At 41.2% G+C, this 16,601-nt stretch overlaps 2 protein-coding genes across 7 annotated transcripts; one reads left to right on the top strand and one right to left on the bottom strand.

Moving 5' to 3' along the window:
* Positions 1-2,944: 2,944 nt before the first annotated feature.
* LOC115683299 (pentatricopeptide repeat-containing protein At1g80270, mitochondrial-like) lies at positions 2,945-6,942 on the top strand. Of its 3 annotated transcripts, none has more exons than XM_056315097.1 (4): positions 2,945-3,149; positions 3,995-4,577; positions 5,286-6,532; positions 6,656-6,942. In XM_056315097.1, exons 1-3 carry the CDS (start codon positions 3,115-3,117, stop codon positions 6,528-6,530), a joined length of 1,863 nt encoding a protein of 620 aa, XP_056171072.1. In that variant the 5' UTR covers positions 2,945-3,114; the 3' UTR covers positions 6,531-6,532; positions 6,656-6,942. The 3 variants fall into 3 exon arrangements, with proteins under 3 accessions (XP_056171072.1, XP_056171073.1, XP_056171071.1); XM_056315098.1 differs by having other exon boundaries at positions 5,286-6,565; positions 6,667-6,942; XM_056315096.1 differs by having other exon boundaries at positions 5,286-6,565.
* Positions 6,943-7,291: 349 nt separating this feature from the next.
* Positions 7,292-14,205, bottom strand: LOC115683300 (transcription factor TGA2.3-like). 4 transcript variants are annotated; one of them, XM_030607777.2, is made up of 11 exons: positions 14,062-14,205; positions 12,272-12,375; positions 11,621-11,697; positions 11,343-11,537; positions 11,110-11,190; positions 10,972-11,031; positions 10,491-10,568; positions 10,360-10,411; positions 9,541-9,812; positions 8,369-8,617; positions 7,292-7,777 (listed from the first exon to the last, which is right to left on the bottom strand). In XM_030607777.2, exons 1-11 carry the CDS (start codon positions 14,100-14,102, stop codon positions 7,631-7,633), a joined length of 1,356 nt encoding a protein of 451 aa, XP_030463637.1. In that variant the 5' UTR covers positions 14,103-14,205; the 3' UTR covers positions 7,292-7,630. The 4 variants fall into 4 exon arrangements, with proteins under 4 accessions (XP_030463637.1, XP_030463638.1, XP_030463640.1 ...); XM_030607778.2 differs by having other exon boundaries at positions 11,110-11,187; XM_030607780.2 differs by having other exon boundaries at positions 11,621-11,694.
* Positions 14,206-16,601: the final 2,396 nt, after the last annotated feature.

Below are 16,601 nucleotides of genomic sequence, written 5' to 3'. Positions count from 1 at the left end.
TTGAGCAAGGCTAGGCCCATCGGAAACCTAGCCATCCACGGTAAGAGTCATGATACACTCGTTAATCCCTACTTCTCTCTATTATATATATTGTGTTTATTGATGTAGAGCTTATTTGGTGCCACATCAATGTTACATATCTATTTTGTTCCGCATGGGCGGAGCCACAGGTCCATGGGGGTCACTGTTAAGATATCGCTAATGGCAATTAAGGATAGGACCTAATTATATAAATTGCAAATGTTAGAGGATTCAATTGCGCAATTGCACAAATAATGAAATCTACAGGACTAAAACTACACACTTAATCCTGGATAGAAAGATAGACAGACAAACAGTATGCACAACTCTAATTGAGTTTGGACATATATTTGACTCATGGCTTTTCATCATTTTTTTTTCTTATTGATTTCACGTTTCTCCACGCAATTTTTATATCTTGATGGATTTTTTCGTTTATACTCTGTTTATAGCTACCTATAGTTTATATATAAATAAGAACAATCCACAATGCTAGAAGACCATATCATCCAAATACCAATGCCTCACATTGCAATGCTAATTTATATATTATGTGGATTTTTTTTTTGCAATATTATCTTTAAATAGTAATTTCAATTTGATACAAAGTAACAATAAAATAAATTAAGCAGAGAGTGAAACTAAAAACAAAGTCAAGAATATCGAAGATAAGATGAGAAATTACTGCTTCCACTCCTTCAAGCGGTAACTTTCTTTGTGAAATCCTCATGTCTATTTGAACCATCCCAATCGAAAGATAATTTTTTAGAGTTATAATGTAGGTTTGGAATTGGATTAAGAAATGAAAGGCTAAATTTTTTTTATACGGTTCAATAGTTGGTGATTATATGGATATCATTACCGGCTCATTCAATTTTTTCAAAATCTTTTAACTTTTGATGTTGAATTTGTTTTGAGAGTCCATCAATCAATCATTTACATTTGAAACATAAGAGCTTCGCTCTTTTCTAGATACTTTGCATTCAAATAAATTTCTTTTCATACAAGCGTTTTGCTCTTGATGCAGCTTCTTTTTTATGGGCATCAGCTTTATTTTTACCAGGCACATTGCTTTTTTATATCCCTAGTTATCATTTTCTTTTGACTTTTGGATTCCTTTGACTTTTTGATTCTTACGACTTTTTTGATTTTAAAGGCTTTCGAGATTTTTTTCTACTATTACCAATCCTCTTGGTAAATCACATGCCATGCCTTAGGTAGGGAGATAATCATCAATTGCGTTTAGAAATGAATATTAAGGCTCAATTTAGCTAATCAAAGGGCAATTAGTGTTTGGGTAGAGAAATGAATGCTCTTTTTCGCTATTGGATGTCTCGAGGTTTTATGAGAACTCACCTAAAATCACCACAAAAATGGTTGATAAGTGGAGGCAAAAAAATCTTTCTTAAAACTTTTTCTCCAAATGTTTTCAACCTTAACCTCCTATTTGCCCCAATGTGAAGTGATTATTGATAGGGGTATTTCCAAAAAAAATTCTCCTTATTTAGGCTCAAAATGGCTAGCAAGGGTTATATTTAATATTTATGCTAGAAGAAAGAAATGCCTTTTGTCATTTAGATCTATGCATTCCTTGCGAATAAAACCTCTATTCTACGACATGATTTTCCTTATTTTTATTCACTCAACTCAACTCTCAAAATATGTATTAGGGTCGTGTTAAGGCATACCTTGACTTTTCTCATCCTATGTGCTTTCACTCTCAAATACTCTCTTTTATTTTGTCAAAGTTGCATGTTCAAACTATCTTTCATGGAGATTTTTGGTTAATGATGCATGTACCAACACATGAAAAGCAATTTTCGACTAAGGAATGTCATTCAAAACTTCCGAAGAAAGTGTTTTCGAATTCCTTTTATGTTCATTTTGAATTTGAACTCGGAAAAGAATTAAAAGATTTTTCTTTGAAAGATTTTTCCAATAGTTTTTCATTCGAAAATTCTAAGGGAGAGGATACTTACCTATGCCAGGTGATAATTCGTTCATAAATTAGTACGAATCTTTACATCACAAGTTTAAGTTTAAGTCGTGTCTCTCCTTCAAAAATATTTAAAATTATTCAAGCTCATAAGAAATTCTAACCATTTAAAGTTAATATGGTTTTCATTTGGTAAGAACATCAACCTATATTTTTTTAAACAAGAAATTAAAAAAAACAACTCTCCAAAGTAACCAATATATCTCCCATTATCTTCAACTCCATAAATCCACCAAGCGAAGTATGGTGGTGAATGGGGCCTTCCATCTACAGTACACCAACCACCAAATTTAATACTTTCCCACTGTCCACATGACTACAAAAATCACTAACCAACTTGAAAAAAGAAAATGTATAAACCCTAAAATCGACCAACCACCGGAGCTCGAAAAAGCATAAAAATTTAGAGCTGGGTCCTTACCACCGAGCGCTGAGTCGAATCTTAGAGTAGGTCGTCGGTGTGATCGATTCACGAAAACTAACGGAGCCCTAATTTTTCTCCTCCAAAATTAATCCTTTTCGTTCCGATTTTGCCCCTCCAAAGGCGACACCATTTGGCAACCCTCGATGCAACGCGAAATGACAATGGTAACCCTCGATGCAACGCGAAATGACAATGGTAACCCTCGATGCAACGCGAAATGACATCGTATTGGTGGCCGTTCTCTTATAAACACAGTCCATATCATTATCCGTATGCCGAGCAATCGCTCCCCTAAGCCGACATGCGATTTTTTTTTATTATTTCTCTCTTCTCTTCTATGTACATGTAAGTGATTAGATACGTGATTAGGTAATTCAGAAAATAGTCTTTTCATCTTTTTATAGATTTGCCCCCGGTCTTTTGCCGAAATTACGGGATGGCCACCCCCGCCTGCTGAGCCCCGAGAGGTCGGCGTAGCATGGCCTGCCGAGGGTTTTTAGGGTTTTGACAGCGAGAGTGTGTAGTTGAACCGAAGCTCCTCTGTTCTCTGACGCTTCCGTAGGGTTTATCCAAGCCATAAAGCTTCGATCTTTCCCTACCCCCTGCATTCCATTTCCCTGCAATTTTCCTTGCGTTTTCCTTTCCTTCGTTCGGGTTCAGCAGCAAGCTCATCATGTGGGCTCTTCGCCGTGCTTCTCATCCTCTCAAGTAACGTTCTCTGCCTCCTCTGTTCTGTTTTCTCTGCAGTTCATCACGTGGCTGGTTTGCGCTTGTACTGTTTTGTTTTCTCGAGCTCTTTGCGTGAGGTTGCTCTGAGAGTGAAATGAACGGGAGGGAAAGGCCGGAAATGAAGGCCCCCGCCTTGTTTGGGGTTTTGGGTCTTTGTTTGCTGTGGGATGTTTCTTGGAGTTGGGATCTCTCTGTTTTTTATCTGGCATGAAGCGGGGCAAATTGTGTTGAGAAGAGGGTTTTGTCGTTGATGGGTTCCGTGTTCATTGCTCTGTTTCTTGCTTCGTTTTATTCTTTCCCGCGCGCAATTTCAGAATGTTAAGTTCTCTTCATGAATTTTTTGGTCGACTTGCCTTGTGCTTCTTCGTTCGGGGCTTTTGGGTTTTACCTGGTAGCCTTGGCCGTGGTTTCTGAGAGGTAGATTGAACGCGGCAATTTAGATGCGTGGTCTTGAACTGGATATCAAGGAGAATGTGGAATGTTTTGCTGGTCTTTTAGGTTGATTTTCTTTCGATCTCTCTTTCAGAGATTGTTGGTATTTGAAACAAATGTTGCCCGATCTAAGGCTACTTTTGAACTGCATTGCTGCAATTGTTGATTATTTGACACCCATGATTGGGCACCTTGACAGCTCCATCTGCTGTTTGTCCTGCCCAACCCTTTTTCTTGATTTTGACCCGACACTTGCTTTTGCCTGCTGTGTTTATGTTTACTGTAATCATTCAGGACAAAACAGTTGATGGAGTAATTAACAACTCTTTGCTTCCAGCAACATGTGTGTGCTTATATAATATTCTTAGAGAATGCTTGCTTTATGTTTTCAGGAACCACAGATTTAGCATTTCAATATTGCGAGTTCACTCCCCTAAACCCGATTGGAGTTGTTTTGGAGATAATGCTGGCATTGTCGAGTCCTGTCAAGCAACATCTGGTAGATATCCATCTCTGGAGAGATCTTACTGTTCAACAAGCCTCACTCACCGATTGTCTATGGGGAGCCGTCTTCTCTCTTCACAACCTGGTGCTGAGAGCAGCGGAGAAGAAGAAGAAGATGCATTTTCTGAACTCGAAGAGCCTGTCAGTACCAAGGCTGTTCAGAAGGTTGATTCAGCAGACGAAAGTGAGGATGAATTAGTTTCTGAGCCAGAGCTCTCTGCTGACGAGGATGCAGAAAAAGCCTCTCAGAATGAGTTCGATTTGCCAGAGAATGAAATGGAGTCAACTAAGAAAAAATCACGAAAAAGAGCTACATCGAAACTGTTTGAGGCCATCAACAGTGCTTCTGGCCTCTCTGTGCATCAAATCCTTGACAAGTGGGTAGAAGATGGAAAGGAAATTAACAGGGAAGAGATCTCATTGGCCATGTTCAATTTTCGTAAACGTCGAATATATGGGAAGGCTCTGCTGGTAAATCTCATTGGCCACACTCAAGTCTCGACACTCTCATTCTGTAGTCACTTCTCCTTATGTATTTTCTCTTTGGTCATCTTCTGCTCGTAGTTTAGTTTAATCATTGGCTAACATTTGGCTGTTAGAGGAGAACTGCCTTCTGAGGTACTTGTGATCATGTTTCGGTATACTGGCCGCAAATCATCTTTTGATTTCAGATAAGCTGCTTCTTAGATATTTAGTTCAGCCAAAAGAATTTCCAACATATGACAGTACAGATTTATAAAGTGCTTCTGTTTTTGTAGGTTAAAAAACAAAATTTACAATCGAGATTTTGTAGATCTCTTTTATGACAAAAAAGTTTGAAGAAACAAGGGAGATCTGTATATTATTCGTTAACACTGCCCTTTGCTAACAGTTTTGAGTGAAAAATTAAGACTCTGCTTTTGCATTGCCTTGTCATAAGCTTGTCATTTGGATCAAATATATTGAAGAGGATCTTTATGATTAAGACATTAGCCAGTGATGCAGACAGTTTATGAGGTATTGGTGCAAAACCAATGGGGCTTCAGTTCTTCTTTTCCATTGGGTAGTATTGTTTTGTTGGATGTGATCAGTTGATCCGGCGAAGTTAGATGGTTCTCCTAGGTCCTTTATCACTCATCTCTTATAAGCATGATTTTCAAGGTGCTTTATTTACATATTTTTACTTTTGGTGGTTTGCAGCTTTCAGAGTGGTTGGACAGTAGCAAGAGATTGGACCCTACAGAGGGAGATTATGCATCTCGACTTGATTTGATTGCTAAGGTACGTGGACTCCCTAAGGCTGAGAGCTTCTTTAATAAGATTCCTGAATCCTTCAGAGGGGAACTAGTCCATCGGTCCTTGTTGGCCAACTATGTTACTGCCAGCAATGTCACGAAGGCAGAGGAAACTTTTAACAAAATGAGGGATCGAGGATTCTCCCCTCAATCATTTTCCTTCAACCAACTGCTTCTCCTTTACAAGAGGCTTGACAAGAAGAAAATTGCTGATGTCTTGTTGTTGATGGAGAAAGAAAATGTCAAGCCGACAATGCTTACGTACAGACTTCTGATAGACACCAAAGGCCAGTCAAATGACATTACAGGGATGGAAAAAATTGTGGATGCTATGAAAGCTGAAGGGATCAAACCCGACATCGGCACACAAGCTCTCCTGGCGAAGCACTATGCATCCAGCGGATTGATAGAAAAGGCAAAGGCTGTCTTGAAGGAGATGGAAGGTGGAGACCTTAAAAAGCACTGGTGGGCTTGTCAGTCTTTGCTTCCGCTATATGCTGACATAGGAGAGGCCGATGAAGTAGAGAGAGTTTGGAAGGTCTGTGAACCAAATCCACGGCTTGAAGAGTGCATTGCTGCTATTGAAGCCTGGGGAAAGTTGAAGAAAATCCCGGAAGCTGAGGCAATTTTTGAAAGGATGTCGAAAACATGGAAAGTGTCATCAAAGCATTACACGGTACTTTTGAAGGTGTATGCGAGCAACAAGATGCTGGCCAAGGGGAAGGATCTAGTCAAGAGAATGGCAGATAGTGGATGTCGCATCGGTCCATTTACCTGGGATTCGATTGTGAAGCTTTATGTGGAAGCAGGTGAAGTGGAGAAGGCCGATTCAGTCTTGACGAAGGCATCACAACAGAATCAGATGAAGCCAATGTTCAGCTCTTACATGTCTCTCTTGGATCATTATGCCAAAAGGGGTGATGTCCATAATACCGAAAAGATCCTCTACCGGATGAGACAGTCTGGGTACACGTCTCGCATTCGGCAATACCAGTGTCTCCTCAACGCTTATGCAAAAGGAAAAGTCCCAGCTTATGGAATTAGAGAGAGGTTGAAGGTGGAAGGCATAACTCCAACTAGAAGCATGGAGTCTCAGCTGGCCCAAATCGATCCATTCAGGAAGACTCTGGTGTCGGATTTGCTCGACTGAGGGTTGGGTTGCTCTTTATATAGTCTCTTTGCATTGTAAGCCTTGATCATTATTATTTATCGTAAGTCAAATTTTCTGATCCCGCCTGTTGTCACAAATTCCGCTTTGGTTTGAATCCTTTTCAGATGCTTTGTAGGACTTCCAAGTGCTCAATACTGGTGTTCACGTTAGGAAACTGTAGTTGTAAAGTTACGATGAAACAACATGCGGGTTGTCGAGGCACGGCTACTGCAATAGTGTTTCTTTTCATGAGCCTGATGATGCCGATATGGCTTTGGACGACTGTAAGACGGAAATGTCCGTATTTCCCGCTTTGCGTGAGATCGCATCAAGCAGGGTCTGCATATACTTATATTTTGTGCCTCTGTAAGTCGGTATTGTTTTCTTTTTACTATGGAGCCTTTTGCTTGCACTTTTTGGCGATTGCTTGAATGCCAACGGGTTGTTAATGGACTAGTAACCAAGCACCGGCTGTGCTCGACTCAAGGCAACGGGCTAGATGTTCGGATTCGGCTTGACCTGGTGAGGGAACTGCGAGCTTGGCCCTGCATAATGATCATTAACGACAACACGAGGAAGTTGGCCAAGCATTCATTATGCCGAATAAAGAGATCAGAATACTTATATTACATACCTTTTCTATTTCATTCACTCATTCTAATAAGGGACCAATGAAATCAGCTTCCATGTCGGGATAGGACGGCATACCACAAAAACGGACGAAGCATCATCATCATCGGAATAAGTAAATTCTGTTCCCCTTTACAATGAAACCTCTATTTATTCACTGCCAAATAGGATTGTTTCTAATCAATAAGAACATTCAACCTGAATAGTTTATCAGCTCAACCGTCCTAGAGGGGGGCATTACAACAATATACAACCACTAGCTAAAAATGCTACAACAACAAACACATGATTTTGTTACAGAGACATGACTTTGCTCACCCCAAATTAGAGTTAAACCGCGCCTCTCGAGATCAGCAGCGGCGACAACGGGAGCACTTTCAATCAAAGGACTCGCTGTCTGCGGAATGATTTCGCCTCCATCAACTTAACGGCCACAGGGAGTCGGTCAGGACAAAAATCTTGATTTTCTGTCACTCCCGTGGCCTTGCGAGCCATAGAGAACTGAGAGCCCGGAGTCTCGAAAAGTAATCGTGTATTGCGAGGAGAGCACGTGCTGACTGCCGAGTCGTGAGTATACGGTGCATTTGTATCAGTGTTTGCTGACGCAGATTATCAGCCTGGTAAAAAGACACAAGCAAATGGCCTCCCTTAAGAAAATAGGCACAGCAATGCGTACAAACTATCCCACTCTTTGGGATTGTTCTATGAAGGATTCAAGAAACGAATAGTCCCATACACGTCAGAAAAGTCTGAGGAGAACAATGAAATGAAAGAGCGACAAACTAGAAGAGAAGATGAATCATTAGTTGGAGGAAGAAAGAAAGAAAATTGTGTAAGTTGAGACCAGATCGACATCCAGAACAGCCTTTGACAAATTGTGTAGAGACAGTAAGTATAGCTACTTCTTTGTTTTCCCCGTATTAGAGAGAGAATTCTATACTACTCTTTCAGGCACTTCTTCCGTCCTAAAAGTACCACATGCAAATGAGAAACATAAAAGGGAAGGCATCCAAAAGTACACAAAATGCAGGTAAGATGCTGCCAGGCTCATGCGGCAGTTCTAGCCGAACTTGACATCAACAAGACATGCAAATGAAGAAATGTAAACAGCCAACTCAATTTTTCCACTTCCAAGTTGAGTTTTTTCTCAACATGAACGTTGGAGAATCCGGCACAAGCAGTTAGTGCTGAAACAAAATCACATTTACCTGGCGAAGGAAGCCCTCCAAAGTCCCCAGCTTCCCCATTGCCATCGCCATTTGTCCCATGTAATTTGCCACATTACCAGATGATTCAGTTGAACCAGGTGGGCTATTGGCCAGCGTCTCAGCCAGAGATTGCTGCAATGCCTCCATACCCTGAGAAAGAGCATCTTCAGCCTGTTGTGATGTGTGCTGTAGGTTGTATAGGCCCATTAGTTGTTGGTCTGTCAGAGGCTCCAGCTGATTCAAAAGAAGCTGCAACAAAGACCGGGCGTCCGGATTCAGAAAAAATGAACACTCTTGTTGAAAGAAAGAACCAGCAACAATATAACTAGAAAGGAAAATCAAGAGCAGCGGCAAATAGAATAGACAAATTCCAGGAGTTACAACCCTGCGGTATACATCCAACTATTTTTGAAGACAAGACAGTCACTTACTCTTTAGCTTATGCCTGGATAAACAACATATATTTATGGCAGTGGTTTTGCAACTAATCCTGGTCAAGGACTGAGAAATCACAGAATTGTTCAATTTTTTCAAAAGTGGACAATCGAAGTATTGGTCAGGCCTTTGGGAAAAAAAACGGAGAGGATTACTGGTCAAATGGGCTCGTTGGCAGTTCAACCAGAGATCAGATAACATCATTAAAAGTACAAATAAAATAGGCTTTGGGTTATGCACCCATCAGGGACACCAGGTACAGTCGGGGGAGCATCACCGAGATGTTACAAGGAGTCCAAGGTTCGAAGTATATGGCTACATCTTCTGCTTTGGTACATAAGCAAGACAAGAACAGCCCAACAAAAGCACATGAAAGCCTCAAGTCAAAATTTACAAAGTCTAGACTGAGCCATCCATGACTTCTCATTGTGACCCATTACAGAAACTGCAAGCCGACCAGATTTCGATTGGTTTCATTCACCAGTCCATCAGTTGAACAGGTTAGACAATCGGGTTTTGACCAAAGCCGATTCTGACTCGTGACAAGCCCGGACCAGTGACTGATATCCAGATGAACCGCAAGTCCCCTCCGGTTTCACAACATTCTAATCATCAGGCACTTCCGAAACTCTAAATGTACTTCACAAGAGATGGCATTTTCATTTGCATTTAAATTATCAAGCTTTCATGGATCACGTTATCTTTACAGAAGTTAGTACATGAATAGAAGATATCACCTTAAGAAGCTCAGAGGAACGGAAGCCACCAATCCACATGAAACACCGCTCTGCTGGAGTCTTCCACATTCCTGACAAAATGTGGAATACATCAGCTTTTGCTGCGGTATCTTTCAGTCTGTAGATGTCATCATAGTGTGTCGTGACATTGTCAACAATTATTCGGAGTTCCGTGTCACCCACATGCGAATTTACAGCACTTCTCAGCTCATTAATATGCCTGTTCTGCTCCTCAAGCCACCGTGCATACTCTACGTCAAAAGCCATGGCACCTGTGGACCATTGCAATGTTAAATAACACATTTCAACTATCATGATCCAATCTGTTCACAATAAACCAACTCAACCACCACCAACTAATCAAGACAATCACAATGGGGAAATATATCCTGCAGCCACACAAGAGACAAGACTATATTCCTTTGTATACCACAAAAGAAAAAAAATTTCGTTCAGCACATAATATTACACACATGTGAACCGGAAGAGAGGGAGAGAGAGACCTGGGGGGGTGAACAACACACTATGATCCTACCAACTTGTCTGGCAACCAAAGGGAAAAAACAAGGGGAGACAGAAATGAACACCCTGATTTCTCCACACAAAGGAAACCGAGAATCTACATGATATAAATTTCAATATACTAAAAGGAGGTTATAACTGATCAAATTGGCATAAAATCGGCACTGTCAAAACCAGCCTACAGGTGGAAAAAGAGACTGCAAAAGAGGGAAGCAGGGAGGACTGGGGGGGTGGGGAAGAACAAGAGGGGAGGGGAAACACTCTAAACAAAGAGATGCTTGAAGACTTCTACAATACCATTTCCACTGTTGGAATGGGACTGATCACCAGAACTTGAAATGAAAATTCCCTGCATTTGAAGAAACACATTGGATTACAAAGCAAAAGAAATAACCCATGAAAAAGCAAACTAAGAAAAAAGCACAAACCTGCTGGCGAGCTCTCTGGAGCTCTTGTTCAAGTTGGGTTAATTTCAGACGGCTACTCTCTAGTTGTTGTACATACGCCTGTAGAGGATAGCCAAAAGAGAAAATGAAGAAAAAGAGCAACATTTCAATATGATTAAAGCTTGCGAACATGAAAGAGATCAGGCCAAAAATTTGATTGATACGTTTCTGCTTTAAAACTCATATTCAATCTTGGAGGACATCCAAATATCTCGTGCGCTAGAAACATTTTAAATTTGTCTTTTTTTGGGGGGGTCAGAAAATATCTGTCCTTCAAAAGCCATATTTTGGAACACAATGAGTTAGATATCATGAAGGGGAAGAAAAGGGCTGCTCTCCAGTAAATATCAGGAGGTGATTTGACAATACTATGTATGAAAACAAGCGTCTAGTATGCTAGAATCAAGTACAATGCAATTTCCCCTCTAGTTGGACAAGAAAAACCTGAAGTTGTGATACCTACTTTTTTCCTCAGTCGGCTTTTCCTTGCAGCTTCACGATTTTGAGCAAGTCTGCGTAATGTCTGTAAACAATCTCTGCTGATTAAAAACTTATATTACAAGGCTGCAACACAGAATCATAATTTGATTAGACCTTATACCTTCTGATCTGCAGGCTTTTCTTTTGATCTACCACTAGAGTCGGAAGCTACCAGAGCAGCTGATGGACCTGCTTCAAGCTCCTGAAAGAATGGAGACTTTAGTGAATTTCAAGCCTTCAAGCTACAGCCAAATGTAGAAAAAAGCTCCAAGAAAAACCCATCAATTATCCCAGTTGCTTTCCACATCCAAAAAGCTAAATAAAGCAGCATATAAACTGTAGTGGTAGACATACCCTTTGATTTCTGTCATCCGTGTCATCAGTTGATGTTTCAGTCCTTGGACTGGTGTCTGCCATATTTGAATCCCCCCAATTTTCAGAATGACCACCAGGTATGGAGACCAGATTTCGCTGTGACTCTTTTTGTAAAGGTATTCTCTGAGAGGCTGAAGCGGTGGAAGACTGATCTGTTTCTGAGGCTACAACAGACTGAAATTCACCAGAACAAAGAGCATAAGAGCTTTTGATTTGACAATTTACAAGAAAAACAAGAAGCTTAAAGGTAAAGAGACCTTATTAAGAGCACGAACTTGAATGTCAGTTCCAAGCGCTCGACTGTTCGATTTTATCTGATTAAAGACAGGATCTGCTGAGAAACATCAGATGGCAGTCAGTTGAGAACTTCGCAGCGATACAAAAGGCAAAACGTACAAGGAAATCATAATTAGTGCACACCCAGAAAAAAATTTCACCTCTTTTACCACAAAGAAACAACTTTCTGTAAAACCAATCGAAACTTAGATACGTTCTCTACTACGAGTTCCCACCAATTTGTCAACAAGATTTGGCGGGAAATTTTGCAGGTCAAACCCTAATAATCTCTCTAAAAAATGTAAATCACCCTTAAGGACCATTGAAGAGTGAGGTTGGAGTATGGGATGGGTAATTACAGGTTAAGAGAAGCTCAAATTTCTGGTGACAGACACAGCCAATAGAAGTTAAACAGAACAGTTAGGCCCATAAACAGATGAACTAGGGGCTGAGTTACTCATGAGACAGCATCATTGGATAAGATGAGACAGAGCTGCAACTCTTTCCAGATTTATGAGCATAAACAAAAGGTACATGGTAACTGATAGAAGTGACATTGAGCAGTAACATTGTCCGTCCTCAATATAGTTTAGATTATTACATATCAAAAGATAAAGAGGCCAAATACGTACTTCTGCTAAGGTTGATAGCATCCTCTATGCGGAATCCAAAAGAATGCTCAAATGACCCAAAATCTGTATTTTGAGTAGACTGGACAATGTTTCCCTCCGAACCACTGGAAGACAGATATTGCATCATTAGTACTAATCCCAAAAATCACACTAAAATCTGTACAAAGAAGAAATTACTAATGACAAGCAACCAGGAACAGTGAACCATATCCAGGAAAGGAATCATGAGAAGGTATCTTTTCTTTTTAAAAGTCGACTTCTGTGACACATAGTCTCACATATTTTGTTGCATTTATATATTGACAACCATTGAAAGAAACTATAAATAAATTTCCAACTTGACAAAATTAATCACTAATGGTCTATCACTCCTACAAATATTCAAGAAAAGGGACCACGAATTCACATCCCATTACCAATGAAAAATGATGGATTAACAAAAAGGAATCAAACCTTCCACGCATTAGAAGAATGCAAGAAATACTACTCAAATACTATGGAAAGATATATTATTTCTTTCTGTTATCATTATTACTTATGTAAAGAACGAAAATTTATCAGAAAGTAAAAAGTATGGTACCCAAGTATACAAGAAGCATATAAGAGATGAAGCAGAAAAGAAAAGCAAGGTAAAGAAGCTACAAAAAAAAGTCAAATGACATCCTAATCCAACACCAATATGAAAATCGAATGTATAGTATCCATCATGTTGGTGGATTCTCTGTAGACGGTTTCTAGTTCAGAGAAAATCTTCTCAACAATTGACAAGTGGCAACTCCGATTCCTTAAAACTTCCATTTCTCTCCAGCAGAGAATTCCATGAGATGCAACGCAAGACAAATCTCCAGGTTGAAATTTCTAACTCCGTTGCACCACTCTCTCTAACAGAGCTTGGTGTCCCACAAGGCCCCTTTAGCTTTAATCAGAAATGAAGACCGCATTGCAAAGGCCACTTCACATTGGATTAAAAGATGAATCACAGTTTCGGTATCCTTTCTCCACATGCAACGCTGATCGACATAATGAGACCCCAACATTTTAAGTTTTTTCATTTGTCAGAATTTCCCCAAGGCTGCTTAAATAGCTGAAGAATGAAAGCTAGAAAGAACCTCAACGCTCCAACTATTCTGTTTCCAAGGCAAGCAAGTGTTTACTGTAGGACTAAGGGGCCTTGTAATAAGATATAACCATCTCAAAATTCCTGCTGTCCAAACATAGTCAAAATCCGTTCTTATAGGCGATATTTTGCGTTGTTTCAATCCACAAACTCTTTCATAGATTCCGAATCAGACCAAAAGACAGAGACCGGGTACAATAAACCTAGGTAACTGCAAAGTTCTGCCATATTCAGGAGGGGGACAGCCTCAGTCCCTCGGTCCCTAGAAGTACAGCAGTGCCAAGAAAAGCCTCTGGGCCCACCCCTACTGCACGGAGGCACCCCCCTTTCTCAGATAAACCGAAGCTTTTACTAAACTCGAAAGTGACAATATTTTCACCTCCGCACCACATCCGAGCCAGTAAAGAAAATCCGGACAATCCCATCGAGCTAAGCAAGGAAGACAACTAAAAACAACAATCGCACCGTGAAAACCTAAAAAAAAATGGAGCGTCGCAACGCAGGGGAGCCCACACAATCGCAAATTCAAATCACTTCCCGACGCCCCCCGAAATATAAGCTCGGACAGCTCGAGCTCACGAAACGATCGGTCAACAAATCCAAAAACCCAAACAACAAACCCGTAAGCAAAACTCAAAGCCAGCTCGGGAGAGGGAAAGAGAGAGGAATTCACATGGAATTGGAGGCCGGATTCGCTGGAACAAAGCTCGGCATCCTCAGAACCCGATTACCATGTCGAGCGCCACCCCCTCCCACCCCACCCCACCCCACCCCACGCGCGCTTGCTCCGCCCTTCTTCCCACGCCCCGAGCCTCAGCTCCGCTTCCGCACGGCCGCCGCTCCGGGAAGCCGAGCCCGGCTCCAATCCAACCGCCGCCCAATCCTTTCCCCGATTCCGCCGGCCGACGAGGAGGAACTCGAGCGCGGCGGGGGAACGGCGATCGGGACGAAGCAAGCACGAAGAACCCTAAGCCGGCGAGAACCTTCGGGGAAGTCGGGGACGAAGCTCGAGGAGCTCCGGGGGGTTTGACTCCCTCGCAAGTCGCACCGCCCGGGGGGCGGGGGGCTGCTTTATATATACGTAGCGAGGCGCGACACGCAAAGCGGAAGCCCCCGACTGTTGCTACGCTACTCCATCCATGGAAAGGCGGGAGCTTTAACCCTCCTTCACTTGCTGCTCTGCTCTGCTCTGCTCTCTCTCTCTCTCTCTCTCTCTTGCAGCAGAAGTCGTCGACGGAGAAATTCGCCGAGGAGAGAGAGTAGAAGGAGGGGAGGAGGAGGAGGCGCAGACGAAGTCCCAGATGATTCCAAGCTCCTGAGAGAGGGCCGTCGCATTCGTCGCGAATTTCTTTTATTTTTTGTTTTTTATTTTTATTTTATCTCATTTTATTATTGTTTTATTCGGAAAATATTTTGGCCGCCATCCTTTTTTATTGCAAATTTGTCCGGGCAAATTTTTTTTTTCCTTAATTTGACTAGATTTTTTTGGGACGAGGCGATTTGTCTGAAAATCTTTTTTTGTTTTTTTTGGGAGGGGAGGGGGGTCAAATTGTCTGAAATCATTTTTGAGGAAATCTGTGTTTTCGCGTGAGAAGCTGCCCCGAATCTTCATGGTTATTTCTTTTTCTTTATTATTATTATTATTAATATTATTATTTTATGCGGTAGGTAGCTATTGCCATCCTAAATAGTAAAGCACATATGCTCTCTTTCTTTCTTTCTTTTTTTTTTTTACTACCTTTATTTCTCCTGGAAAATAACCCGAATTCGCCACCTCCGAGAGCGGGTCGGCCCGATCACGCGTCCGTGACGACTGCGAAGTCCCGTGCTAATTGGATCGCCGTTGTAAGTGGCTGATTTAGCTTGTCAGCAACTGAATTTCACCATAAAGATTTGGGATTTTTTTTTTTTATGAATAAAGAGACTAGCGAAAGCCCTTTTATAAAGTATCGTTTTCTTTGAATGGCGATTACGTCAAAATTGCTTTTCAATAAGTTTTTAAATTACATTTTACTAAACATTATTTGCTCTGACCAAAAAAAAAACATTATTTACATTTTACAAATTCCCTTTTGCCTACATTTTTTTGCATTTTCCCAAAAGACTTTCCCCCCTAAGCCGATCCAAACGCGCCCGAAGTAGCTCGAGTTTCCGTCCTGGTCCCATCTTACTCTGTTTCGGCTTTAAAAGGTTACTTTCATCGTCTCTCGGTATTCCGAGAAAATGAATGAGAAATTAGTAAGGGGCTTCTTGCATTAATTTTTTATATATCATGAAAGGGTTTTAGGCGTTTGACAAAATGCAAAATGCGAAAATGATCCATATGACATCATCCTGACGTTTCGCATCGTGGTAAATAGAATAACTCATCTTCGCATTGGAGTCATCATCATCAAGGGCAAGGGGCATTCCAACTTCGGATGACGTCATATATTACAAATACTAGTACACGATCTATATACCCATTGTAATTTGGGATAAATACCCTTTTAATATATATTTCATAGCAAATAAAATAAAATAAATTGAAGTTTTCTTTGGTCAAAAGGAAAATTGAAGGTGGATATTAACCACGGGAAACATCAAAAGTTTTCAGGGCGGCGGCGGCGGAGGAGGATGGTTTTTCGGGTACCCATGGGGGGTCGTTGGTACCTGATGTTGGAATCCGATGATTGGAAAAGAGCTGCCAATTTGTATCTCCCCGTCTCGTCTCATCGTGGTTGTGTTGAATTTATGCTCGAATTGAATGTATATATGAATGAAATGCTTGCTCGTCGTGTCGTGATTTTGAAGTTCAAGGGCGCACGTTTGTTCTTCGGGATGCACGGCGCGATGTGTTTAAAGTACTGGATCCGTCTCTTCGCGATATGTTTCTCCCTCGAAAAGTGTTTCTTCTTCTTTTTCGATGTTTGGATTGTTTGATAAAATGAATGGACGGGAAATTTTTTCGTAGTTAATTGAAAGTTTATGCTTAAGTTTAGGAAAATGACATCATATTTTGAAAAACAGAAAGCATTTACCGGAATATGAACGGATCATGGAGTTTTGGACTTAGGACCTTGATGCTCGAGCCTCGGTTCCTCAAGGCCGGACCAAGGACCTCGTCAGCCGAGCCCCGAGACCCTTGAGGTTGGGCTCGGATCCCCACGCTTGTGTACGGGACCCCAATAGCTAAGCCTAGTACTTGGCTCCCACACTTAGGTCGTTGGTGCC

This window comes from Syzygium oleosum, unplaced genomic scaffold (assembly GCF_021117445.2).
Source record: "Syzygium oleosum isolate NSW1041296 unplaced genomic scaffold, Sole_v2.1 Sole_v2.10, whole genome shotgun sequence".
Taxonomy (NCBI): Eukaryota; Viridiplantae; Streptophyta; class Magnoliopsida; order Myrtales; family Myrtaceae; genus Syzygium; species Syzygium oleosum.
This window is presented reverse-complemented; position numbering and strand designations above follow the sequence as displayed.